Source organism: Pipra filicauda, unplaced genomic scaffold (genome assembly GCF_003945595.2).
Source record: "Pipra filicauda isolate LSUMZ 115617 unplaced genomic scaffold, ASM394559v2 scaffold85_size2586006_pilon, whole genome shotgun sequence".
NCBI classification, from domain to species: Eukaryota; Metazoa; Chordata; class Aves; order Passeriformes; family Pipridae; genus Pipra; species Pipra filicauda.
Window position 1 is genome coordinate 2198897 of NW_024105042.1, and position 25750 is coordinate 2224646.

Here is a 25750-nt window from a genome sequence, read left to right on the forward strand (position 1 = left end):
CATCTCATGGAGAGGGGGGGTGCAATAAGTGGAGCAGAGCCCCCCAGCCCCCTTAGCAGAGTGCTGAGCTCACCGAATAATTGGAGAAGAGTGAGAGGGGCATAAGCTCGAGAGCGACCTTCATCCCAAAGGCCTGGGGGTGCTTTGGAGGTGAAGAGCCCCGACCTGGGGGGCTTGGCTGGGGCAAAGAAGCAGATGAGCTCTGGGAATACCCCGGAACAGAGGTGACTGGGAATGTACCGGGCGAGGGTGGCCCGCGCGGGGGGTGCCCCACGTACCCCACTGTCCCCTCGGCCCCTTCCCGCGGGGGGCGGGGCCTCGCAGGGGGGGCGGGGCCTCGCAGGAGGGGCGGGCCCGCGGCGGGGCGGGGCCGGGGCGCGGCGCGGCGCGGGAGGCGGCGGCGGGGCCGCGGTGAGTGCGGGGGCCGGGCCGGGGCCGCCCGGGGGTCCCGCGGGGCCGGGGGGGCGCGGCGGCCGCGGCGGCGCTTCGGGGAGTTGGGTTGGAGGGCGCTTCGGGGGGAGCTGCCGGGACTTGGGGTCTTGTAGGGCCGGGCCCCCCGGGGCCGATTTGGAGGGGTCCGGGGCGCTCTGGGGGGCTGCGGGGGCGGGGGCGGCCCTGGGGCGCCGTGAGGTGCTTTGGGGGTGCTTCAGGGGCACGTGGGGAGGCCCTGCGAGTGCAGAGGCCCAGAGGGTTTTTGGGGCAGTTGAGGGATTCTCGGGGCACTTCGGGGGTGCTTTAGGTGCGAGCTGTGGGGCAGTGAAGGCCCAGGCATGCTGTGGGGCACTTTGGGGGTCTTTTGCACCACTTTGGGGGTGGTTTAGGAGCACTTCGGGGAGGTGTGGGGCAGCAGAGGCCCAGGAGTGCTGTGGAGCATTTTGGGGGTGTCGTGAAACTTTGGGGACGGTTTAGGGCACTGTGGGGGAGCTGTGGGGGAGCTGTGGGGCAGCGGGGCTCACAGGCGCCTTGGGGCGGTTCAGGATGCTGTGGGGTTGGGGTGGGTGGAAGCACCGTGGGGCAGGCTGGGTGCTGTGGGGCTCAGTGGGGCGGGGTGGCTCCGAGCGAGCAAGGGGAGCAGCACCATCGAAGGAACCTCAGGATGCTGGGGGAACCAGAGAGGGGCCCAGCTGGGCATGGAGGGTGTCCATCCCACATGTGCCAGGTGTGTGGGGAGGGATGAGGGGCTGATTCCCCCTGCTCTGGAGTGGTCCTTTGGTGCCGTCGAGTCATGGGGGTCCCTGGGGGCCCGGAACCCCCAGCTGCTCAGAGTGGGGATCTGGCTGAGCAGGGGCCGAGCCTTCCCTTGACATTTCGGGGTTGGAACGGTGGGATCCGGCAACGCTGTGGTCCAGCCGGAGTGGCTGGTGGTGACGCCACCCCAGTTGCTGACTGGTTTTACTGGGCGGCTGGGCAGCCCCTCCCTCCCCGGACAGTGGTGGGACCCTCTCGGCGGACCCGGGGGCTGGCGGGAGGGAGAAGATGGAGTCTGTTCCCAGCACCTGCTTGGCAGGGCCCCGTCAGAGGCAGTGCCCCCTCCGGGCTGTGTGGGGCCCCGCTGTCCCCGGGGGCGTCCGTCCCCCTGACCCGCACGTCCCAGGGGCGTTTCGCTGGGGTGGGGTACTGCGCCTTGGCTGGCTGCCGCTGGCGGGCCATGAGATGTCCCTCTGGGGGTCCTGATCCCTTATTCCTGCTCTTCCGGCAGCAGCAGGTCCCTATGGCGGGCTGTTGTCCCCACCCCCCTCCCGGGGTAACCGCAGCTCACCCGGGGTTCCACCCTGGAACAGCGCACCCGACGTCGGGCTCCCCTGCCACCCTCAGTGACACGCTGGCACCATCTGCCCTGGCCCCGCCAGCCGGGGGGGCTTGGACGGGGAGGCAGCGGGGACACAGGAACCCCTACTGCCGTTCTGTGCCCTGACCCTCTCCTCTTCCTCCTTCCTGCTCCAGGGGCCGGCGGAGCCGTGTTTATGGTGTGGAGGCCTGAGTGGACCGGACGGATGGGCAGCGGCTGGCGAGGTGAGCGGAGCCAGTGGTGGGGGTCACCCATCTTCCCACCCAAGGGTATCAGGAGCATGGTGTGAGGTCACGGTGCCTGGGGATGGCACGTGCCGGTGGGGGTGACGGTGGCGGGGGGGCTGGCTCGCCGGCATCTCTCCGCTGCTCGCCCCTCCCCGGGCGCTGGCAGGCAGATTGATTTCAGGTGACAGCTCGGCGGGAGAGACCGTGCGGGCAGCGGCCCCCCCGCCCTCGCCCTGTGCCAGCCGCAGCCCTGTGCGAGATGCAATGAGGCAGCGGGGGATGGATCTGGCCTGTCGGCCGGCTCCCGTCACGCAGGCGTATGGCATGGGTTGGAGCAGGGGGGGCACGGAGGTCACAGCAGAGCACTGGCAGAGCCCCCCAGCTGGAGGGGATGGGAACAAGCCCCCATGTGTTAGGGCTGGGAAAGAGCCTGGTGCCCACCAGACAACTTCCCCCTTGGTTGCCCTCTCCAGGGGACCCTGTGCCCCACTGTGGTTGGTTGGGGGTGGGGGGCACCCTCTATGGGGTCACTGCAGAGAGGTGAGGGTTGTGGGGCCGAGGAGGTGGCTGACACTGGAGTGTGAGTCTGTCCCTCACTCTCTGCAGGGCTGCACTGGTGGGTGCCATGGGGCAGGCAGGCGGCGGGCTGCACATGAGCCGGCTCTCTGCAGGCCTCTCGGGATTCGCCTCCAGTCTTGGCACGCTTCCCATGGCAGGGTCACGCCAGGGCATGGCAGGAGGCAGGACCGCATCACTGCTGCCCTACAGTGCTACCAGCACCCCACAGCCCCTGGCAGCCCCACGCTGCTCCACCGGGGTGCTGAGCACAACTTGGGGGGTGCTGGTACTGCTCCTCCAACTAATCCCAATTTTGTTCTGGCTCATTTGGCATCTCCTTCTGACTGCTTCCCCTTGGGCCAGCCCATGCCCACAAGTTAGGGGATGGTGGCTGGGAACCTGGGAGTGCCCTTGTGCCCAGCTGGGGATGCTGGCAGCCGGTGGGGCACAGCCGGTGGTGCCCACAGCTCTAATACCCTGTCTCCCTTGCCTGCAGGCTGCCCGTGTGCCCCTGCCTGCCGGGGGGCCCCCCGTCATGGCCATCGTGCAGACTCTACCAGTGCCCCTTGAGGCCGCTGCCGAGGGAGCCACACAGCTCCGTGCCGCTGCCTGCTCGCCCCCTGCCACCATGGGCAGTGTGGGCAGCCTCCTGCCCGTCCGGCCTCGCCATGACCACACCAGCCAGCCCTGTGATGGGGACCCCTCCACCACCTTCTGCAAGCAGGAGGGGCTGCTCCAGGCCACTCCTGAGGAGCCCCGCGTGTCTGTGCCCATCGTCACCCACTCCTATGCCAACGGTGGCTTCTGTGGTGACTGGCTTGATGCCTCCTCTCCTGCCAGCCCCTGCAGTGACTCAGATGAGCTCCGTGATGACCAAGCACCAAGTGATCACCTTCGAGGGCCGCCCCCCAAGCTCATCCCTGTCTCTGGCAAGCTGGAAGAGGTGGGGGGGGCAGCAGCAGGGTGGGTGGGTGCTGGGGTCTTGACTTTACTCCCCATGCCATGCTGGGACTGTTGGCTCAGATGTATGAACTGGGGTCACATGGCCACACTTATGGTGTCCTTTGGGAAGTGGTGGTCCCCATGCTCTTAATGTCCTTTCTGTGCCAGGGGGTTTGGGGAACCCACTTGGGCACCCCATGGAAAAGGGGTGGAGTGAGTGGTTGACTGGCCTTTGTCTTCTTTGGGATGTGAAGGCATCTGGGCTGGGAGCACCCCTCATCACAGTCCAAGGCAGCCTTTCTTGAGGGTGGTGGGTCCTCCCCAACCCCTCACTCTCCCCTGTTTTCCTGACAGAATGTGGAGAAAACCCTGATTCGCCCCATGGCCTTCAAGCCAGTGGTATCCAAGCTTCGGAGTGCCCAGCCAGGCACACGCCTGGGGCTCTCGGAGAGCCAGGTGAGCCTCACCCACTTGCTGGGTGTTGAAAAGCCTGGCTCTCTGAGCTGCCGTGCCAGCACCCTCTCAGACTCTGGGCGCAACTCCCTCTCCAGCCTGCCCACCTACAGCACGGGCTGCAGCCAGCACCCAGAGGTGGGTGCTCTGCCGACCACCCCCCATGGCCCTCTTGATCCACCGGTGGGCTGCCGCCCTTCCAACTCGGACAGCGGGCGCTCGTCCTCCAGCAAGAGCACAGGCTCGCTGAGCGGCCGGGGCCGGCCCTCCTCAGAGAGTGGCTCCTGTGGGCGCTCGCCTCTGCCTGGTGAGGAGGCCATGCTGGTGCGGGAGCTGGAGGAAAAGCTGCGGGAGAGGGAGGCCGAGCTGCGGCTCCTGCGTGACAGCCTGGACGAGAATGAGGTGGCCATTTGCCAGGTATGTCCCTGATGTCCCCCTGTCCTGTTCTTGTCTCCCTCCCTGGGGCATGGGAATTCCCTTGGCTGGGAATAGGGACCCTTTACAAACTCTTGTAGGGGGTGCTTTTTCCTGTGGATCTGGGTATGTGGGTTTTTCTCACCAGCTGAATGGTCCTATATAGTCCCTGGGAGGGTCTTGTATGGCCCATGGGACCAGTTGTATAGACTGGGGTACTTTATCTTGGGGTGCCCTTTTTTGAATGAGCCTGAGACTTGTGGCTTCTCCCTGCTGGTGATGGGGTTGAGGGAGCCCTGTAGGCTCTGGGAGTGCTGACATGGGGGGGCCCATCATGCAGAGGGATAGGGGGGCACAAGGAGGTGTGTACCACACTTCCTGGACCCTTCCTCCATCTGGGGGAGATGCACTGCCCCCTCTATGTGATGCCGATCTTGGAGAGGACAACAGAAGTGGGGCCACGCTGTGCTGCCTCTCCAGCACCTGTGCATCCTATGGCCCAGGTGTATGAGGAGAAGCAGCGTCGGTGTGAGCAGGAGCTGGAAGGGCTGCGGCAGCGCTGTGTGGCCCAGGCGCGGCAGGCGGCACACGCGGCGCAGCGGGGGCAACAGGTCCTGCAGCTCCAGGTGCTGCAGCTGCAGCAGGAGAAGAAGCAGCTGCAGGAGGACTTGGCCCAGCTTCTGCAGGAGCGGGAGCTGCTGGAGCGGCGCTGCGCCTCCTTCCAGCGGGAGCGCACTGAGCTGGCACCCCGGCTGGAGGAGACCAAGTGGGAGGTGAGTCATCTGGCAGCACCAGGCATGTCAGGGGGTGCAGGCTGTGGTCAGGGGTTCCTGGCTAGTGTCTGAGCCCCACTGTCCCCACAGGTGTGCCAGAAGTCGGGGGAGATCTCTCTGCTGAAGCAGCAGCTGAAGGAGGCGCAGGCGGAGCTGGCACAGCGGGGCGCAGAGCTGCTGGGGCTGCGGGCTCAGCTGCGGGAGGCACGGGCGCAGCTGCAGGCAGGCGAGCGGCGGGCACAGGGGCTGCAGGAGGCCGCCCGCCTCAAGGCGCTGGAGCTGGAGGTCTGCGCGAACGAACTGCAACGCCGCAAGAGCGAGGCTGACCTCTTCCGTGCCAAAGCCGGCCGGCTGGAGCAGGAGGTGGTGGGGCTGCGGGAAGCCGCCCGTGGGCGATGCCCCCCGCCCAGCGAAGGGTGCCCCCCACCTGGCGAGGGATGCCCCCCACCCGGCGAGGAGCCTCGGGGCAGTGCGGGGCTGCGGCGGCAGCTGGAGCGGCTGCGTGCGGAGGTGGCCCTGGAGCGGCGGCGTGGACAGGAGCAGCGGGATGCCTTCGAGCAGGAACGTGGCACGTGGCAGGGTGAGAAAGAGCGGGTCATCCGCTACCAGAAGCAGCTGCAATACAGCTACATCCAGATGTACCGGCGCAACCGGCGGCTGGAGCAGCGGCTCCAGCATCTCCGGCTTCAGGGCGAGGACCCTCTGCCCGAACCCTGTGATCCCCCTGACCCACCCTTTGAGGAGATCACGGCCACCGAGATCTGAGATGCTGCCTGCCTTCACCCCATGTTTGGAGGGCTAGAGGGGCCTCCAGCCCCTGTGATTTTGGGAGCTGTTGGGCTGTGGAGGGCCCCTGCTCTCCCCTCAGCTCTGTAGACTGCTGGCACTGTGAAGAGGTAGAGGGGACTGCAGGTGCTGTCCCCTCCCCAGCATGGAGCTTTTGGGGTGAGGGTGCATCAGTGCTCACTGCAGTGAGGGGTGCCCGTGAGATGTGAGGTCAGGTGGGTGCCGAGTCCTGGCCTTGGGGCCGCCCGGAACTGGTTCCTGCTGATCCTCTTAGTGCCTGGGGATTAGTGGCGCTGGCTTCAGCCAGGGTCACCTTGGGTAGGGGGAGGGCTGGCTTGTCCCCTCCCTCTCGTCCCTGCTGGCACTGTCACCCAGTCACTTGGCATGTGCCCTGTCCCTGCCCATGCCAGCCTCCTTCATGCCCCTCTGTGTGTTTGTCAGGGAATTCGTTTCTGTGCCATTTAAAAAAACTCTATTTTTATAGGACCTACCAAAACATATCACCCTCTCCCAGCTCACACTCCACCAGTCTGTGCCCCCTCACCCCTGCCACGGGGCAGTTTGCCCTCAGTGCCTTTCCCATGCCCTTGCCCCCAGAAGCCCTCTGTTTCCTGCCCCCCCAAAAGAGCCCATGCCCCTGTGATGCCCAGCCTGCCAGGGGAGAGAGGTGCAATGCTGCGTGTGCCAGCTGGGGACACTCTGGGGACACCCCCGGGGTGGGCAGAGGGGGGGAGCCCAGCTGGGCACCGAGCAGGGATCAAACCAAAGGAAACGTCTGTCTGTGCCCCGCTGTGGCTTGGTCACCCCTGGCTCCAGGGGGGGATTTTTGTACTTTATTCCAGTCGTGTCTCGTTCCCAGAGCCTGGCTCGCCCATGTACCACCCAGAAACGGCGATTAAAAAACAAGCCCCTGGCTGTGTTTTTTTCAGGACTGTGTCTGTGTGTCCAGAGAGGGGTCAGGGGCCACCTGTCCATCTCCTGTGTTGCCAGTGGTGCTCTCCTTTGGGTCCTGCAGTGGGCAGCTGCTCTGTGCCCTTGAGGCGGGTCTGGCTCTCCCACCCTCTGGCTGTGCTGAGACCAGCCACAGCTCAGTGTAGAAATAAGCCATCTGGCTCTTCTGGAACATGGGATGGCTCCTTGAAGGGAAGGTACAGCATCAGTCTGAGGATGCTCCAGGCACCCGCACCACCAGCTCCATGGGCTCCTTGGCTTTGTTGCGGTAGGCCTGGCGGATGATGTCCACAGCCTTCTGGTGCGTGACGTTCTGCAGGCTCTCCCCGTCCACCGACACCAGCTCCTGTCCGGCCTGGCTCCCGCAAGAGAAGACAGCAGGGTGAAGTGCAGCTCCTTTCGGGGTGCCTGGGGACCGCCACCAACCCAGCAGTACCAAGGGATGGGGGTGTCTGGATGTCTTTCCACCCCATGGCATGTGCTGGGTCCCCCAAGGTTCCCCTGTACCTTGAGGATGCCACTGAGGAAGGCGGCTCCACCAGGGAAGATCTTCTCAATCTTCACCACTGGCTGTGCCCTTGACTCGATGCCACCGGAGATGCTGATCCCTGTGAAGGAGCCGCAAGATCCTCGCACCCGGGTAGGCTGGGACCCCCACCCGCTCACAGGCATGGCACTGCCTTCCCCTGGGCAGCTGCACCTCCATCCTACCCTGTTTTGGTAGGTCCTACATGGATGAGGGGCTGGGGCAGCTTTTCCCCCCTTCTAGTTTTGGAGGAGTTTTGACCCTTGCAAGAGGGTGCCACCCACCCAGCGAGTGCTTCAGCTTGGAGAGGGTGACAGTGAGCAGACGATACTCCTCCTCCTCTTCTTCCCTGCTGGCATCCTCGGGGCCATTGATGGCTGCTCCAGCCTCCACCTCACCCCCTGTCCTCCCAAAGAGAGGGGAAAGAGAAGCCCGTGCCCGCCGGGGCTTCCCCAGCACCTCGGCCCCTCTGTCAGGTGCCGTCCCGGGGGACTCCTTGCGCCAGGTGGCCCGGGGGCTGCGTGAGCGCCCGTGCCTCTTGCCTGGGGGGGGCTCAGCCAGCAGCCAGTTGGGGGGCCCGGGGCCAAGGGTGGGCAGGGGGCGGCTGGTGCAGGCATAGGCATCCACTGGCACGTCGGGGAGCGGGGTGTAGGTGCGGGGGTGAAGCCGGTGGGGGCTGGGGGATGCTCTTGGACGGGCTGGGCTTGCCTGCTGCTCCCCAGCTTCCTCTAGCTCTGGGGTTCCTGCCGGCTTCAGCAGGAATCCGCCTCGATAGTCTGAAACGAGAGGGGCTCAGGGATCTCTCCAGGACCCCACAGCCTTGCTCCCTGGGACCCCTGTCACCCAAGGATCCCCTTGGACCCCTGCAGCCCCACTCCCCATGACCCCTGCCACACAGGCATCCCCTGGGTACCCCAAATCTTCCTCAGATAGTCAGACTCCCCAGCTCCCTCCCTAGGGCATCTGACATCCAGGGACCCCCAGACCCCAGCTCTCTCCAGGTACTCCAGATCCTCCTCCCCAAGACTCCTTGGCACCTAGGATCTACAGATAATGCTGCTCCAGGTCTTCCCAACACCCAGGGACACCAGGTGCCCTCTTCCCTGGGACCCCCTGCACCCAGGCATCCCAGCTCCCTTTCTTCTCTCTTAAACTGCCCCTATATCCTTTCCATCCAGTAAGGGGCTCCACAGGCAGCCTGGTGTCCTGGCTGTCCGTGGGTGGCACTCACCAGGCACTGGTGTGATGAGGTGTCTCTTGGGGGGGACATCATGGTGGGCTGGTCGGAGGGCAGGTGAGCGCACTGCGGTCAGGAAGAGCTCCCAGTCAACCCCCAAGCCGCACTCACCCCTGCCCACTACCTCCCCCCACTCAAGGTCCCTGGGGGATCTGGGCTCCACCTGAGCGGCTCTTTAGGGCGTCGAAGGCTTCCAACTCCAAGGGCATCACCATGCTGTCAAACCGGCCCAGGTCCGTGGGGGCCACCACACTCCTGCCAAGGCAAAGAGGGAGGACAGGTTGTGGCAGCCTCTGGGATGGAGCATGATCAGGGCTGAGGAGTGTGTCTGAGAGTCTAGGTTGATCACACATCAGGCTGGGCAGTATTGGGGTACACTGAGATACTCCCCAGCAGCACTCACCTCACATCCCGCAGCAGCAGGACCTTCTCAGGCCGGTCCAGGATGGCCAGCAGTGGCCGCACCAAATCCTCCACACTGCCCTCGTGCAGGTACTGCAGGCACAGGAGGGGTGTCAGTGGATGGATGCCCTACCCCCACACCTCAGTTTACCTCCCAGAGCTCAATGTGGGCACATAGTGCTCGCCATGCCCCTGGGATACAGGAGCTTCCCAGGGATGAGCCCAGGGTGGCAGCACTTCCCTGCCTGTGCTCTGCCTTTGGTGCGTACCCGGGAGCAGTGGCGGAGCACGGCTGTCACCTCGTCGGGGCTGAGGAGGCGTGTGGCGGTTTCCTGGATGTGCGGGAGCCGGGCCTCAGGATCGCTGCCATTGGGCTGCAGGGTGGTGATGCCCGTGGGGCCCAGGATGCTGGCACGCTGGCTTTTCTCTGGGGAGGCACATTAAGGAGGGGTGGCCAGCGGGGCAAGGACTGTCCCAGGCAGCCCAGAAAGCTCCCCATGCCCCCCACCCCAACAGCTCGCTCCACACCAGAGTGGGACAGGTACACACAGCACAGGGCCAGGCACATGCAGAGCCTGCCCCACACCCCCCTGGGCACACGGGCACCCCCGTTACCCCGCTTCAGGCTCCGGATGACAAACTTCTGCACAGCACCTACTGCAAGGGAGATGGAGAGCGGTGAGCACCCAGGGGAGTCAGCAACGTCGCTGCCCACTGTCAAAACTGCATGCCTGAGGAACCCCTCCCTATGCCCCCTCCATGCCAGGGATGCCACAACAGGCCCATACAAGGGGGGACCAGTCCCAGGTTGAGTCCCTCTCTGCCCTGTCACCCAGTCCAGTACCTCTGTCCCCATCGGAGCGCCCTGGGGACTTAGTGCGTGCCCGGCGGTCAGAGGCAGGGGCTTCCTGGCTTGGGAGGGCCCAGCTCTGGCTGGTGGCACGGCCCCCCTTGAAAAAGAGGTTGACAAGGGTCTTGGACCGGTGCAGCCCTGGGGGGGCCCCCCGTGCCCCTTGTCCGTCTGGCTTCTCCTTCTTCCGCTTCTCCTCTGTGGACAGAGAGAGGGGGTCTTTGGAGAGGCCAGGGGATGCCACCCCAAACCTTGTCTGGAGGCAGGGAACTCTGGGGGATTGGAGGGGCTACTGGGAGACATTGACTGGGAAAGAGTCCTGCTGTGGGGCGCAGTGGGGCTCCAGGGGACTTGGGGCTGGGCTTTGGGGTGCCTGGCAAGCCCCATTGACAGGGTTGCAGCTATGTGGGGCTATAGGATACCCAGGGTTAGTAGTCAGGGGTCCATATGGGCTATAGGGTGCTAGAGTAAGGACCAGAGAGTTTGACTGTAGGAAGTCCAGGAGTAGGGTCCAGGTATCCATGTGGGTCAGGGACTACGGGATGCTCGAGCAGGAGACTCACTCCAAGTGGGGCAGGGGTTGAGCTGCGAGACTCCCAGGGCTGGGGGTGAAGGGTTGGAGGGGGACACCAGCCAGGGGTGAGTCCCATTGTGTGGGGCTATGCCCCAGTGCCTACCGGCAACGGTGAGGTCACTCTGGGAGCGTGTAATGGGCTGCCGTGGCCGGCTCAGCGCCAGCAGCAGTGCTGTCTTGGGTGAGTGGGTGAAGGTCCGGCGTGGGTGAGTGCTGGGGGTCTCGCGGGTGCCCTGGCCCCGGATGGCCGTGTCCCGCAGCAGCTCAGGGGGCCGCACCGTGCGCCGCGTCTCCGGCAGCCCCTCGGCGGCTGGCTCAGTCTGCATGGCCCGCTCAGCGCGCTCCCGCACCCAGCTCCGCCGCGGCCCATCCTCCGTGGAGATGGCCACATCCACGGTGCGGGCTGGGGGCCCTGGGGCAGCCATCCCCAGCCCGTTTACTGTCCCTGGTGCTGGCCCCGAGGAGTAGGAGGAGATGGAGGAGCTGGTTTCTGAGGTTTGAGACAACTGCTGCAGCTGCCCGTTGGTCACTGCAGGCATAGCATGAACACAGTGTGACACACTGTGGGCCACCAAGGGTTCCACATCCCCCCCAAAACAGGGGACGTGTGGGGACTCATAGGGCCGTGGGCATTGCAGGGCTGCTGGCAGGCACATGGGGAGTTCTGCGTTCTTGACGAGACATGTGGAGTCCCACAGAGTAATGGGGACCAGTGGGCTGCTGGCCACTGCATAGGGATCATCATGTACTCTCCAAAGACGGGGACATGTAGGACCCTGCGAGATCGCAGGGCTGCTGGCTGTGGCATAGGGGTCCTAATGCCCTCTCCAAGGCCATGGGATCCCATGGTATGTGGATATTCTCCCTCCCCAGAGTGGCAAGACACCAGTTGCATGGGGATCCCAACCACAGCCCTGCGCCCCAGCCCCGCGTCCCTGCCAGTACCCGCAAGGCACTGCCCTTACAGCGACTGAGCCAGCAGTACTCGGCCACCAACTCCTTGTAGGCAGGGAACCGGCCTGTCTCCTACACACAGGGGAAGAGGACAAGGGGGTCAGTGAATGCCGGCTGTCCCAGCGAACCCGATCCCGTGCCAGCCATGAATAATGCATCGCCCCTTCCCACCCACCTGAAACCCAACCAGCCGGCAGCTGCACCAGCCCCACGGGCACCGAGCCGAGCTGGGGCAGCGCCAGTATGGGGACACACCAACCCTTGCCTCACCCGAGCATCCCATAGGCCTGGGTGCAGGTACCTTGATGGTGAGCATGATGTGGGTCTGCCCCTTGAGCACCTCCACTGCCTTGCTATGGCTTATGTCTTCAAACTTGACTCCATTGGCTGCAAGGACTTGGTCTCCCACCCGAATGCCATTCTGCTCTGCCAGTCCCCCAGGGTCCACCCTAGGCACAGAGGGAACAGCATGGGATCAACCCTTGTCAGAGTTCTGCTCCTGCCCCACACCTCCACGTGGGAGGCCCCATGCCCCAGCACCCTTGGTGGTGGTGCCCACAGTCTTTTGAGGGTGGGGAGCTCAGCCAGGGAGGCGGTGCTGAGCCCCAGTGTGGGCACAGCACAGATTGGGGCGCTGTGTCCCCCTCATGCCCCCTGGGTCAGCCGTACTTGGAGACATAGATGCCGAGGCCAAACTCCCTGCCACCACGGATGTTGAAGCCCAGGCAGTAGTCATCAGAGGTGGTGTAGAGGTGGACAATGCGCCGCAGCCCATCCTCGGAGCCACTCTCCGATGGCGTTGAGCCGCTTTTCTCCACCACCAGGCGTCTGTTCACCACATCCACCCTGGAGAATGGGCACAGTGTAGGGGGGCTTGGGGATCTGGCTCTCATCTTCTAGCAGGATGGGGCCATTGGTGTTACCCAGTGGAAGAGAGTGATGGGGATGGGGAATGTTTACGATGGGGCTTGCACCCACCCCGCCTGCTCCAGACCTTCCTATCTCATCCTGCACCTCACCCTGGTCTCTCCCCACCTTTGCTAGAGAGTTCTGATGCCCCCCACCCTGGGGTTCCCCCAGCTCTGGATCCTTCTGTCATCCAGCATCCCCCACCAGGCCTCTCTGCCATGCCCTCCAAGGGGTTGGGTTTTGGGGTGCTGGCCCCGCTCACCATGCTGTCTTCTCCTTGGAGAACTTGATTCCTGGCACACGGCCCATCCGCCGGACCACCATGCGGAGGCGGTTGTTGCCGGTGAGGACCTTGACAGCACTGCTCATGGTGATGTTCTCCAGGCTCACGCTGTTCACCTCTGTTATCTTGTCACCAACACACAGCCCAGCCTGCTCTGCGAGGGGCACACAGCTCAGGTGGGCACCTGACTGGCACTGATGTCTTTGTTTGGCAACCCCTCCCTAAATGTGTCCTCGACCTCATTTGAACCCCATGGGAACAGAGGTGGGGATGCCTGACAATCACACTGAGACAATGGCAGGCATGGGTGGCTTGCCACCTCGCTGTGGCTTGGGGATGGAGCTCAGAGTAATTGGCACACAGCTGCCTACTCCTGTTTCCTGCTCTTCTCGGTGGGCAGCCTGAAAACCCCATGGCCAAAAGGCAGTAGGGAGCAGATGGTGGCTTTCCACCGTGAAGGGTGGCATTGTCGCTGCGGCACCATGTCAATGTGACCTTCTCAAGAGGGTCTTGCTGGCACATACCTAGCCCCACTGGTGTCTCTTGCCCTGTCCCTCTTACCGGCAGCACTGCCCTCCTCCACTTTGCTGACAAAGATGCCCAACCCATGCTCGGAGCCACCACGGACACTGAAGCCCAGTTTGCCATCCGCACTCTTCTCCACCGTGATGGCATTGATGATGTCACTCTCATTGCTGCTGGCTGTGGGGACAGGGGAATGGATGAGTCACCCAGGCTCAGTGTGAGCAATGGCTCTTTCTTACTGGGGATATCCCCAGTCCCTGGACAGCCCTCCCTGCCCCCAGACCCATGGAACCCTGCCATCCCAGCCCTCCTGGCCATAGGGGTGGGTGGAGGGCTGGGACACACCACGCACCTTCGATGGGGGCATTGATGAGGATGACACGGCCCATGGGGGAGGTGGCGCGGGTGCTCCGGGTGGTCCCATTGAGCAGGCGGCTCTGCTTGCTGAGGAGAAAGCGGGGAGCCAGGCTGGCCTCGCTGCTGGAGCTCCGCGACCGGCTGCCCGCCGTCATCCCTGACAGCACCGCCTCCCAGTCCTGGGCCATGGTGGTGCTGGGCACTCCGGCGTCCCGGCGTCTGGCTCAGGGCTGGCTGTGTCCTCACGGGGCCAGGGCTGCCCGTCAGCCAGCGGGGGACATGGCATAGTCCAGCAGCACATGCCCAGGCTTGGGCACCACTCTCTTTTAGCAGCGTGATGCTGGGGACAGCTGGCGTGGGTGCTTGGTGCTGGCAGGACAGGTCCCAAATTCAGCAGCACAGCCTGGAAAGAGAAGGAGCTTCGTGACTTCCTCTCCAGCCCAATCCCCTCCCGTCCTAGAGTGTCCTCGGGGTCGAACTGTCGCATGACTCCTGGGTAACACCATGGGGGTGTGGGAACAGGCTGCCCTGCCCTGGAGCGAGGATGCTGGGGTGCAAAGGGGCTCTACCTAGCAATGCAAATCCGGAATAGGGGGTGCAAAGGGGCTTTACTTGGCAGTATAAATCCAGAAAGGCTCTGGAGAGGGGACACGGGGACATCAGCTTTACACCAGAAAGCGGGACCTGACCCCTCCGGCCACTCCCCACCCTCCCTAGGGCTCCTCTAGATTCCCAATGCTGTAGGGCAGGAGATGGGTGCGCTGCTCCCTATGGCAGTTCCTGCGGGGATTTTCCAGGCGTGGGTGAAACGCCATCACACTGCACCCCCCCGCTTCGTCCCCCGCTCGCCCCAGCCTGACCTCAATAAATAAGTGATGGCCCCGGCTCAGGGGACACTCTGGTGTCCCCACTGCTGCCAGCCCCCCACGGCACCCACCCACTGCCCCTCTCGAGCATCAGCCGCCGGTCCCCCCTCCTCGAAGGGGTGCAGGGGAACCCCCTACCGCCGTCGCTCCCTCCCCCTCGTCCCGTGCCCTCCTCACCTGTCCCCATGGTGCCACCTGCGAAAGAGACACCTGGCAGCAGCGCGGGGGGGATGGCGAGGCCGGGGGGCAGCACCGCCTCCGGCCCCCCCGCCCGCGGGGATTGGCTTTCCCAGCGGGACCGGCGCGGCCATCGGGTGCGGGAGCTGTCAATCGAGAGCGGCCGGGGCCGGCCTTGCAGCTGGCGGGGTGGGGCAGCCCCGTGCGTATCCCCCGCCACGGGCAGGGCGTGGGGGTGCCCCGGGGGCGCGTCCCCCCACGAGGCTGCGTGGGGCAAGGAATGTGGTGTTCCCCCTCACCTCCTCCCTTTGCGCGGAGCATACCAGAGCCACACAGGGGAAACTGAGGCACGGCCAGGGGAGGAGAGGTGTAGCGTCCCCCCGCTCCACTAACTCCGGTGATGCGAGCCGGTGTCCCCCCGCGTCCCCCTCCCCAGGGGGGAACGCTTCCACCCTCGATCGGCCGTGACCCCCCGGACCTCCCGGAGGGGCCCGGCCCCTCCAGCGCGAACCCGACACCGCGGCGGTTTCAGGTGATACGCGGCGGCCGGGGGGGCTGCGGGAGGGCGGCGGGGGGGCGGCGGGGGCGGGGGCCGGCGCGGGGGGGCCGCCCCGGGGCAGCGCCCCCCGACAACGCCGGGGTGAGGGGCTGGGGGGGCACGGCCGGCGTGGGGACACGCACCCACAGGCACACGCACCCCATGCACTCGCACCTCCACGGCATGCGTGTTCGTGCCCTGCCACGCACTCACAGACCCCGCGGAGCGCCGCCCGCGCGTGGACACGGCCCCGCTCACACACACGCGTGTGCCCGCACGCACCGCCCAGCGCTCGGGCCGGCGCCCACTCCTGAGGAGGCGCGGCCCCGCGCGCGCTTCCGCGCAGCCGCCGCGCCACGCGTGGACGCCAACGCGGCGGGTGCGAGCGCGGCGCTACGGGCACGCGCGGGGCGCAGGCATCGAAACTCGCGCGAGCCCGCGGAAACGCGCGCGCGCGGCTGCTGAAACGAGGACGCGCGGAGACCGCACGTGAACACCCACGTGCGAAGACGCGCACACGCGAGCACCCGAGCGAGCGCGGAGGCGCCGACGTGAGCGCGCACACGCGCGCGCGGCCACGGGCATGCACGTGAGCGCCCACGGACACGCCCACGCGCGAGCGCTCCCGCGCGTGGGCGCCGCGTGCGGCTCGGCACGTACCGCTCCCCCCGCCGCCGGCCCCGGTCACGCGTGGTCCCCGCCGCCCCCCGCGCCTGCCCCGCCCCGCCTCGCCCGCCGCGGGGCCGCCCCCCCGTGACGAGACCGAACGTCACCGCGCGCCGGGCGGGAGCAGGGCGGTGGCGGCAGCGCGGGCACGGCGGGCGCTGCCCCGGGAGCCGTGAGTGCGGGGGGTGCCCCGGGTCCTTACGCGCGGGATGTCACGCGTGGCGGGAGGGATGCTCGGCGCGGGGTGGGAGGCTGCTGAGCGCCGCTTCTCGCGGGGAGGGGCGGCCGCGGAAATAGCGCCGTGCGGGGTGTGGCGGTGCATTCCCCGGGGGATATTCCTCCGTCCCGTGCCCTTCCGTGCTCTCCCGCTGCTGGCAGCACCTCTAGCCCCGAAGTGGTGGGTCCCCGTCCCCCACCGGTGACTGGGGTGCCCTGCCTGGGTGGGGGGGTGTCCGTGACTTCTGGTGGTCGTTCGGGGGGTTCCCACTGACAGATCGCAGTGTGCAGTGGTGGGGTCGCACCACCCACGAGCTGCCCCATCTGGTGGGTGGCCTCGGGGGTCCCTGCTGAGCTCCATTACAAAGAGGCTCCCTGTTCACCCCTTTGTCCCCCCAGGCTGGGGGAGCTCCAGCGCTGCCCCAACAGGGCTGTCGGGGGATTCACAGGCACCACATCCCACATAATCCTTTCAGCCCCACCCTGCCAGAAGATGCCACCATCCTTGCCTGCCTCCATCAACATCCGTGAGCCCCGATGGGACCAGAGCACCTTTCAGGGCCGGGCCAAGCACTTTTTCATGGTGACAGACCCCCGAAACCTGCTGCTCTCGGGGGCCACACTGGAGGAAGCCCGACGGGTGGTGGAGGACTACAGGTACCCGGGGAGAGGATGGGTATACCCTTGGCACTGCTCCTGGGCAGGATACAACCTTGGGGCCATCCCCAGAGGTGGGAATGAAAGCTGTAATGACCGTCCCCCCAGCCAAAGCCAGCCCCCCAAACTCCCTGGCTGGTCCCTAAGGTTGTGGGGGACCAAGTAGGGCACGTATGCTGGCAGAGGGTCTTTCAACAGGTACTACCCTTATCTGGCAGGGCGGGCACAGTACCCCCAGGGCTGACAGAGGATCAGCTTTGGCGGGCAAAGTACATCTACGATTCAGCTTTCCACCCTGACACGGGTGAGAAGATGCTCCTTGTGGGACGCATGTCTGCTCAGGTCCCCATGAACATGACCATCACCGGTTGCATGTTGACCTTCTACAGGTACCCGTCCCTTCCTCACCCCAGGGCCAGGAGGATGCCCCTCCCAGGCCCTGGGGTGAGGAGGGGACATATGTCCCATACCCCACGGTGCACTAGTGCTGTAGGAGCACAGGTGGCATCCCCCAATGCCACCAGCACCCTTCTCTCTGGCAGGACCACACCGGCTGTGCTGTTCTGGCAGTGGGTCAACCAGTCCTTCAATGCCGTTGTCAACTACACCAACCGCAGCGGGGATGCACCCATTACCCCCAGGTAAGCATCTCTCTGACCAGGTTCTTGGGATACCCCAAAATGCCAGGGATGTGCCTTGAACAGTTCCTTGAATAGTAGGGAGCTGTGAGAGAGGATGATGGGGACCTGGCACAACCAGAGTTGGACACCAGTGGGGCTGTCAGAGTTAGTGGTAGAGCTGGGAAAGGAACTCAGGTTTCCTGGTGCTCTTGAAGGGCACGTTGTCCCCTTTGGAGGGGGAACTGGGATGAGGGGATCATGGCTTATGGGTGTCACTTCCTGCTCTTGCAGCCAGCTGGGGACAGCCTATGTGAGTGCGACCACGGGGGCAGTTGTCACAGCACTGGGGCTCAAATCTCTCACCAAGGTAAGGTGACCCTTGGCCATCATGGGTGGGGCACCTGGACCCTTCCCATGGGATCTCCCTGAGCTCTGAGCTGATCAGCAGATTCACCCCATCACCTGGGGTGGGGAAGAAGATGGAGAAAAGGGCCTTGATGGGGTCACCCACACAATACAACTGCTCTCCTGAGTGAAGGCTGTGGAGATGACCTGTCCCTCCAGCCTTGCTCCAGTTGCATCTCTCCAGGCTTCTTTCACCAGTCAGCCTCTGTCCAGGGCTGGGGTGGGATGTGGGACCCCCCCACACCCTTTGGGCTGTGCAGCTTTTACTGGCTGGGAGTTCCAGGGGAGGAGAGAATGTTTTTCTCCAGTGGGGCTGGGACACCACAGGGTCTTCCAGGAGGATGGTTACAGACCTGGGAACAGCCAGCTCTGCCCCCAGACCCTCTGCATTACGTCCTCCTGCTTTTCCCCCCAGCACTTGCCAGCCATCATCGGCCGGTACGTTCCTTTTGCGGCTGTGGCAGCTGCCAACTGCATCAACATCCCACTAATGAGGCAGAGGTGAGCCCCTGGGCTGGGCTGGGGTGCTTGGGGTCATGTCAGGGGTCACCAGGCACTGTCAGGGAACTCAGGGACTTCCCTTGCTGGCCCTGCTCTCATCCCTTAGCCTGGGGGGTTGGCTTGAGGGTACAAACACCTGGTTGCATCCCCATACAACCCTCTTGAGGACCACTCCCAAGTGTGAATGTGAGTCCAGCTGAGATCTCCCGCAGTTTATTATGCAGGCAGTGGATGGGGATACAGGAGGATGCCAGCTTCCCTTGGAGACATGCACCTGCCCTGTCTCCTGATCCCCCCACCCTTGTGCCCTGGGGCCCCTTCACTGCCTCTCTCCCTGCAGAGAGCTCAAGCTCGGGATCCCAGTCACAGATGAGAATGGGAACCGCCTAGGAGAATCCACAGCTGCAGCCCAGAAGGCCATTTTCCAGGTGGTGGTGTCCCGCATTGGCATGGCAGCCCCAGCCATGGGTGAGTGTTCTCTCCTCCATCTGTGCTGGGGGACTACAGCTGGTCCCTGGCAGCATGGAATGGGGTCCCACTGCTGCTGGGGGCCTGTGAGCACTGAGGGCTCATCTATTTCCCCTTGGCCTCAGCCATCCCGCCAGTGATCATGAACATGCTGGAGAAGAGAGCTTTCCTGAAGGTACTAGGGGTCCTGGGATGGGAGGGTGAGCATAGGAGCACCCCTCGAGCTTGTCACATCGCTGGCACCCCTTGGAGCTGGCACACCATCAGAAAATAGGCACCTTCCCACCCTGTTCGCCGCACTGACACAAAGCCTCTCCCTGGCAGCGGTACCCGTACCTGAACGCTCCCCTGCAGGTCGGCCTGGTGGGATTATGGTAAGTCACTCTCCACCCATGGGTGGCACTGCCCTGGGCACAGACTGAGCCCAGGTATAGGGGACAGTGCTGCTGGGGTCTCTGCTTGGCAGGCGGGGTGAGAACTGCCCCAGAGTTTCTTGGGGGAATGCCAGAGCTCAGTCAGGCTGGTAGCTCCCCAGCAGATAGGATGGGATATGAGGTCCTGGGGCTGGGAGCTGTTTTGCTCCATCTTAATGTCTCTCAAGCTTGCCGTGGGCTCAGGCTCAGCGTTGCTGTTCTCCCACACTGATGGGACAGACTTGTCCCACTTCGGGAGCCAAATGCAGGGTCTGGAGCTTGGAGAGGGCATCTCTGTATCCATTTCCTGGCTGAGCATCTGGCACAGTTCTGGGCTGCCTTCCTGCTGCTGTGGGACCAGGACATGGGTGGGTGTGGGAGATTTATGCAGCCCAGCTTCTCCTTTCATTGTCTTTCCCTTCCAGTTTGGTGTTCGCCACCCCGCTGTGCTGTGCACTCTTCCCGCAGAAAAGGTACAGACAAACACCTCGCCTACACGTGTGGCTCCCATGGGGCAGGGCTGGGGTGTAGGCAGGGGGTGCGTGGGCTCCTTGTGCTTTCTGAGTCCCAAGGGATTGTTTTGCTTCTGTGAGTGGTCAGAGGCTTGAACCCGTGCACACGTCTCTGCGCACACACAGCAGTGCAGACCCAAGGGTCTGTGCTGTGCCATGGGAACAGCATCCCCAAGAGGTACAGCAGGTGGTTTTCCAAGCTGAGGCCACCAGTATCCCCTCCATCCTCTGTATCTGTGTCCCCTTGGCAGCTCCATGGCCGTGAGCAGCTTGGAGCCTGATGTCCAAGATCAGATACGGAAGAAAGACCCATGGTTGGAGACGGTCTACTTCAACAAAGGGCTCTGAATGGGGGTCCTGGGGCGGCCGAGATGTGTACCACGGAGCTGCCGGGCCAGCGAATTGCCGAGCTTCGCCCTTCGGATCCCTTTGGGGTTGCTGCCGCTTTCCCTTGGCTGTTGCGTTTCCATAGGTTCCAGGTGCTCAGCCCTGCTTCCCAGGGTGCCGGCAGCCATGCAGCACCACACCAAACCCTGTCCCCATGCCTGGGTCAGCCCTGCTCAGGGACCTCCTGGCTGGCACCCCGGTGCATTCCTCCTGTGCTTACCCTCTGTGTGCCTGTAGCTGTGTGCAGTGCACAGGGGAACGTGGGCAGCAGCACCAGGGATCTCGTGAGCGGTGGTAGAGGAAAAATTGTGGAATAAGGAAGAAAATGGTGCTCCCCAGCTTTAGGATGCAGTAGACAATCACAGCAATTGAAGGTAGAACCCCTATATAAGCACCCTGTGGTCCCCAGTGGTTTAGCAGCTGGTGCTTGGGCATGGCAGAGCAGCTTTCAGAGAGGAAAACTCCCCATACTCAAAATAGCTGTGGGTGAGTGATGAAGTGCACATAGTGGCTTGAACTCGGGGCGGGGGCGGCTCTCCCGGCCCAGGCGTGTGCTCCCAGCTCACCTTCTGCTCTCCTCCAGGCTGCTCTGGGGATTTAATCTGGCTTTCTGCTCCTTCCATCCCTGGAGCGAATGGCACATTTTAATCCCAGCAGAGTCTCCATTTTTATTCTCATTTTAATGCCATCTCTGTTCAGGGCTGGGCTCCCCCCAAGGGGTTACTCTACCCTCTTCTGGACTGCTTGCTTTCAGGTGGACCTTCTCAAATAGCTTTAAATGCACTGTGGTTTCCTCTAGGTTTTTTGATATACATATAATGTACCTATATATACACCAAACAATAAAGGCAGATTGTTTATACAAAACACCAACAGCAAAGAGAAGCATGTTGCTGCCAGTTTCTATGTGGTGGAAAGGAACTGCCACTGGGGCGAGGATGGGAGCAGGAGGGAGGGGCAGGTTGGCTTATTGGGTGCCCCTGTGCCCCCCAGGGCTGTACTCTGCTCCCTGTTTTCTAGTCCACTGCCTTTGCAGTGGCTCTGGCTGGCCCGGCATGTGTTTAAGCTTATCCAGCTGTCAGGAGGGCTTTTTTTAGTACAGTCGGCTTTGGACTTCGCTGCTGTGCAGAGAGCTTTGCTAAGCTGCTGCCCTGGATGTCGCTGATTTGAAGAGGCCAGAGCGTCACCCTGGCTCTGCCCACACTCACACCCCCTCTTCCAGCCTGCTCATAGAGCACTCTCCTTCAGTGCTGGCCCTGGTCCTGTGCTTGCCTCTCCTGTGGGGCTATTTTTATCCCACTTTCTATGCACGGCTATCAGAGAGCACATTGGAGAGCACATCGCTGCTGTCGCAGGACCCTGGCAAGGCTGCGGGCAGCAGCTGCCTCCCCCCTCAGCTTTCTGTCTGACCTGGGCAGTCAGAAGGAGTGATGGATGTCCACGCAGGGAGAGGAGGGATGGAGGCAACCATGCTCTGCAGTGCCCTGTGCTGAAGGATGGAGGAGTGAGAGCCGCTGCTAAGCCCAAGATGGGCAGATGCAGCAGTGGCGAGATAAGGGCCAGGCAGCCCAGAGCCACCCTGTGCCACAGCTTTCCCAGCGGGCAGGGACTGGTAGAGGCCAGGCTGTGGGTGCTCCCCTCAAGGAGCAGCCAGGAGAACATCTGCACAAAGCACCCACTCAAGGTGGGGGAGTGGATTGGGAAAGGCACGTCAGGGGTCTGTCCCCCTCCTTCTCCCAGCTCCAGAATATTGCAAATATCTCCCCTGAGCCAGCCATTGGCGGCTTATAAATAATGCAGCCCCTTGCCGTGCAATAAGGGCTTGTCAGTAGCTATTCTGCTCTCATAAATTAAAAATGAAAAGGTACAAGGCTCTTGCCAGAAAAATGAAGACAAATTTTTAATAGCTTGCCAAGACACAGGGAGATGGAGCGCACAGGAAAAATGAATTACGTTTTTATTATGTGTTTTATTGTGGTGTAATTGAACGGGATTATCTGAGAACACAATATATTTCCAGAGCAGTGCAAAGAAAACAAAAATAATGATGACACCTGCCTCGTCCCACACACACCACTAGGCTGCGTGGGGACACCCTCCATGTGTGCACTGGCTGGGAGCTGGCCCTGAGCTGCTTGTGGCCACAAGAGGCAGAGATGGGAATGGGAGGGACATGGGACCAGAGGTGGAGGGGCTTGGGGTGGCTGGGTCTGAGTGAATGGCCAGGCAGGGGCTGGGCTCAGCCCAAGAGCCCCCAGAGCTCTTGGGGATGGGATACATGGCAGGGTGGCATGGCAGTACTTGGCCACACAGAGCCACTGCATGTCTTTCACCAGTCCCCATACTCCCAGCTGCTTTTACCCCATCCCTGAGATCCCCTTGGTCTGTACCCCACCTGCATAAGCTGGCGTTGCTAGGCTGAGACATGACAAATTTACGTCTGGTGGGCTGCAGGTCTGGCATGCTGCCCTGCAAACCAGCCGTGGTGTCTGTCTTCTCCTGGAACTGGCAGCACTGCAGTGAGCGCCCACAGACTCAGTCACTTCGCTATGCCAGGAGGGACCTGTTTCCATGGGTGTCCTAGTTGGGGGCAGAGAAAACTCACTTGGCCAGTGAGTTCTGGGGGGCTGACAAGCCCAAAGGTGACAGCGCTGCCTCTGCAGGGGAGCCCAGGATGCAGCAGTGGATGCAGGGGAGCAAGGATGCTCAGTCCTTTCCCAAGATGGCTCATCACAGAGGTCAAGGGCCAGTCCCAGAAAGGCAGCAGCTGGATGTCACCAGGGGTGCTGGGGGTGTTGGGTGGCGCTGGGCTAGGGACATCGATTGGTCCCTGGCATCTTTAATGAGCTGCCCGACCACAAGCTTTAACCTTGCCCATAATGAGGGCGAGCAGCAGCAATTCCTACCGCCTCAGCCGGTTCCCCCAGCCTTAATGAGCTAATCAATACTTGTTCTCAGCTTAATTTCCAGCTAATTGCTCTTTAATGACGCCTGGAAATGGGCAGCCTCTTGTAGGGGGGGAGCGGGCAGGCTCCCCCTCCCCAGTGCCCATCCCCAGTGGCAGGGGGTGCTGGGGCACTGGTGGTGGGTCACCTTTCCTGGCTGATCCCAGCCCTGCTGGCACTGCTGGAGGCTGGGGAAAGGGAGGGTGGCAAAGAGAACAGCGGGCACGGTGCCACTGAGCTGGCAGCACCCTCTGGAGCAACCCGTCTGGGGGGTCCATAGAGCCCTGAGCACACAGGGCAGCCTGAACAGAGGATCCCCACATCCCAGGAGGGTACCCAAACCCCTCAGGACACTACATTGCGGTGGGGGTTTCCAGGCTCTGCTCCTGGCGGGGCTTTTAGCGTTCAGGGGAATGGGGTGGTGGAGCTGAGGTGTCCATGCATTGCCCCAGGATCTGCAGCCTCCAGCTACAGGGTCAGTGTCACTGCAAGGGGACGAGGCCGAGGCCAGCAGTGCCCTGGAGGTGGCAGCAGAGACCCCGCAGCTTCTTGCCCGCACCGCCTGCCCGCACCCCTGTGCGAGGTAGCGCCGCGGGCAGGACCGGGGGGAGGCAGGGACTGCGGGGAGTGCTGCGGGGTCGGGGTGCGGGGGGAGCCAGGCGGGTCACGGGGCGGTGGGATCCGCTCTTAACGTAGCACTGTGCCAGCACGGGGATATCCCCCGGGAATGCAGCCCCCGCTGCCTCTTCGGTTCCAGACCCCGAGTTATATGACCTGCTCTTAGATGGGGCTTATGGGAAAGCCCCACGAAAGCGGCGGTATTCCTCCGGGGATAGAGCTGATAGAGCTGGCCGGGGACGCTGGGCAGACTGGGGACCGGAGTGTCCCTTACCACTTTGCCATCGCGCCTCGGGGCCGCCTGAGAGCCCCCGGCCCCTGCACACAGCTGCAACTGCTTCCCCAAGAATTTGCTGACGGATTAGTTCTTCAGAGGAATTCGCTCTGGAAAAGCCTAGAGAAACCTGAGCCTGGCTGCTTCCCAGTGGGTTTGGCCTGGCATGCAGATGGGGGGGACCTGCCTGCTGCCCATCCCTTGTCCCTGCAGTGGAGCCCCAGAACATGGCTTGGGACCCCTCGAGAGCTGCGCAGCCTTGGTGTGGGCTGGCCAGAACCCGGCTGTGTCAGGCTGCTCCAGATGGCAGGAAACAGAGAGGAGCAGCAGCGTTTGACGCAAAATGAGAGAGATTTGGTGTATTATCAGAAGGAGACCCCCTTGGCCCCAGGCAGTGTGCTGGCAGCATTCTGTCCCAGCATCTCCGGTGACATTTGCTTCTGGCGTGACACAGGCCACATTCTCATCCCCACCAGCCCAGCTCTGATGCTGCTCACCAGCCCTGCCTGACATGATGTGCATTGAGTCACTTGGCCCAGAGCTTTTTTTCCACAGCAGATTTTTTTCCTTGGCTTCGTCTGCCGTAAGCCCCAGATCCCTGTGGGGTGGTCTGGGAGATCAGCCCAAAGCTGGGGGGGAGACACGAGCAGTGTGGAACCCCTGATTGGCCGTGATGGCTCTGTCATCAGTGTGTCAATCTGATGACAGAGGTCTGGAGGGATGCCATGGATGTCGGTCTGCCAGGAGCATCCATGGACTCCTGGCTTCAATGGAACCATCACAAGATGGGAAAACAGTGGTATGGAGTAACCCAGCAGGGAGAAGGAGGAGGCTTTGGTGCTTGAGGCTTAATCTTCAAAGCCCAGTTTCAGGAGCTTCACTGGGCTCAGGAAAAGGGAGGAGAAAGGAGAAATAGATAGCTAGCACAGGTGGGGAGCCAGTAATGCAATTTATCCTGGTGCCTGGCCATACAGGGCTGTAAGCACACTTTTCACCAGAAAGCTGTGCCAAGCAACACAAGCCCCAAACCCCATTTGCAGCCAGGGGCCGCGTTGATTGACTCAAGGTGTGATTGAGCAGAACTCCTTGTTAAGCACAGGTTTAGATCTTCCACCCCTCATTCATACCTGCTACTGTTCATTAGCACATTCAATAGTCTCATCAAGCAGCAGGTTTAATTACCTGCCAGGTTTGAGCTCCATCTTGTTGAGTTGAGCTGAGGTGCCCATGGCTTTCAGGCTGTGGGTTGTGTTGCTCCATGGCTGGAGATGTTCCTGCTCAGATCTGAGTCTGGATTTCACCTCTGGCCAGGGAATCTACATCTGGAGACTTGGCCTCTCCCCACCTTGTGAGCAGCTGATGCTGCAGTGATGCTCAGATGAATCCAGCCACCCAGAGGTCTTCATGGTGACCCCATGAAGACAGGGACACACCAGGTGCTCGAGCCATGGCACATGGCAGAAGGTCCTTCCCCACATGCGTGGAGAAGGACAGCAACATCAGGGCCTGCTCCCCTTGCCCTCCTGCCAAGGGCAAAAGACACAAATAACCAGGGACCATTGATGGCCTTCTTTTCAGTGGTGCCTGGGATTTAAGCACTGGCTCTATTTCTGTGCCAACCAGGAGCTTTGTGGGCAGAAGGTGGGGCCAGGCTTGCCCCACTGCTTTGCCCCCTGGATGGAGCAGGGACAGGTGAGGGTGTTTTTGGTACAGGGATGCCTGAATGTGCAGGCAGTGCTTCACCCCAAGGTGGGAAAGGTGGCATGGTAGGGATAGCCCTGGAGGCTCAGCACCCCTGTCTGGGTCACCTCCAGTCTGTCTCCTCTCTGCTCAGGCTCTGACCCAGCTCTGGGGGTGCATGTAGGAAAACGTCAGCTCTTTCTGATTTTTTTCCTGCTCCCAAAACAGCTGCAGCCCCAGCTGCTCAGCAACTCATGGATGCCGGACCTGAAAACTTGTGGCATGTGAGGACCGAAC

General features: G+C 62.8%; 3 protein-coding genes across 10 annotated transcripts; 2 read left to right on the top strand and 1 right to left on the bottom strand.

Annotated features, from left to right (window-relative positions):
* Positions 1 to 1078: 1078 nt before the first annotated feature.
* On the top strand, positions 1079 to 6870 carry LZTS2 (leucine zipper tumor suppressor 2). Its single transcript, XM_039390681.1, has 6 exons — positions 1079 to 1159; positions 1945 to 2013; positions 3071 to 3517; positions 3871 to 4386; positions 4887 to 5156; positions 5247 to 6870. Exons 1-6 carry the CDS (start codon positions 1097 to 1099, stop codon positions 5919 to 5921), a joined length of 2040 nt encoding a protein of 679 aa, XP_039246615.1. The 5' UTR covers positions 1079 to 1096; the 3' UTR covers positions 5922 to 6870.
* On the bottom strand, positions 6719 to 15696 carry PDZD7 (PDZ domain containing 7). Of its 3 annotated transcripts, XM_027738721.2 has the most exons (17): positions 14554 to 15696; positions 13506 to 13913; positions 13190 to 13330; positions 12608 to 12782; positions 12106 to 12282; positions 11738 to 11885; positions 11448 to 11508; positions 10586 to 11011; positions 9903 to 10106; positions 9674 to 9715; positions 9328 to 9485; positions 9060 to 9151; positions 8820 to 8911; positions 8651 to 8722; positions 7704 to 8195; positions 7401 to 7501; positions 6719 to 7248 (listed from the first exon to the last, which is right to left on the bottom strand). In XM_027738721.2, the coding sequence occupies exons 2-17, from the start codon at positions 13696 to 13698 to the stop codon at positions 7099 to 7101; spliced, it is 2724 nt and encodes a 907-aa protein (XP_027594522.1). In that variant the 5' UTR covers positions 13699 to 13913; positions 14554 to 15696; the 3' UTR covers positions 6719 to 7098. The 3 variants fall into 3 exon arrangements, with proteins under 3 accessions (XP_027594522.1, XP_027594524.1, XP_027594525.1); XM_027738723.2 differs by lacking the exon at positions 9674 to 9715; XM_027738724.1 differs by lacking the exons at positions 13506 to 13913; positions 14554 to 15696 and having other exon boundaries at positions 12608 to 12777; positions 13190 to 13326.
* SFXN3 (sideroflexin 3) lies at positions 14807 to 20816 on the top strand. 6 transcript variants are annotated; one of them, XM_039390684.1, is made up of 11 exons: positions 14807 to 15085; positions 16464 to 16630; positions 16849 to 17019; positions 17173 to 17271; positions 17542 to 17617; positions 18071 to 18156; positions 18497 to 18624; positions 18750 to 18799; positions 18949 to 18998; positions 19463 to 19510; positions 19801 to 20816. In XM_039390684.1, the coding sequence occupies exons 1-11, from the start codon at positions 14954 to 14956 to the stop codon at positions 19895 to 19897; spliced, it is 1104 nt and encodes a 367-aa protein (XP_039246618.1). In that variant the 5' UTR covers positions 14807 to 14953; the 3' UTR covers positions 19898 to 20816. The 6 variants fall into 6 exon arrangements, with proteins under 6 accessions (XP_039246618.1, XP_039246616.1, XP_027594529.1 ...); XM_039390682.1 differs by having other exon boundaries at positions 14809 to 15085; positions 16373 to 16630; positions 19801 to 19897; XM_027738728.2 differs by having other exon boundaries at positions 14809 to 15085; positions 16450 to 16630; positions 19801 to 19897.
* The last annotated feature ends 4934 nt before the right edge of the window (positions 20817 to 25750 follow it).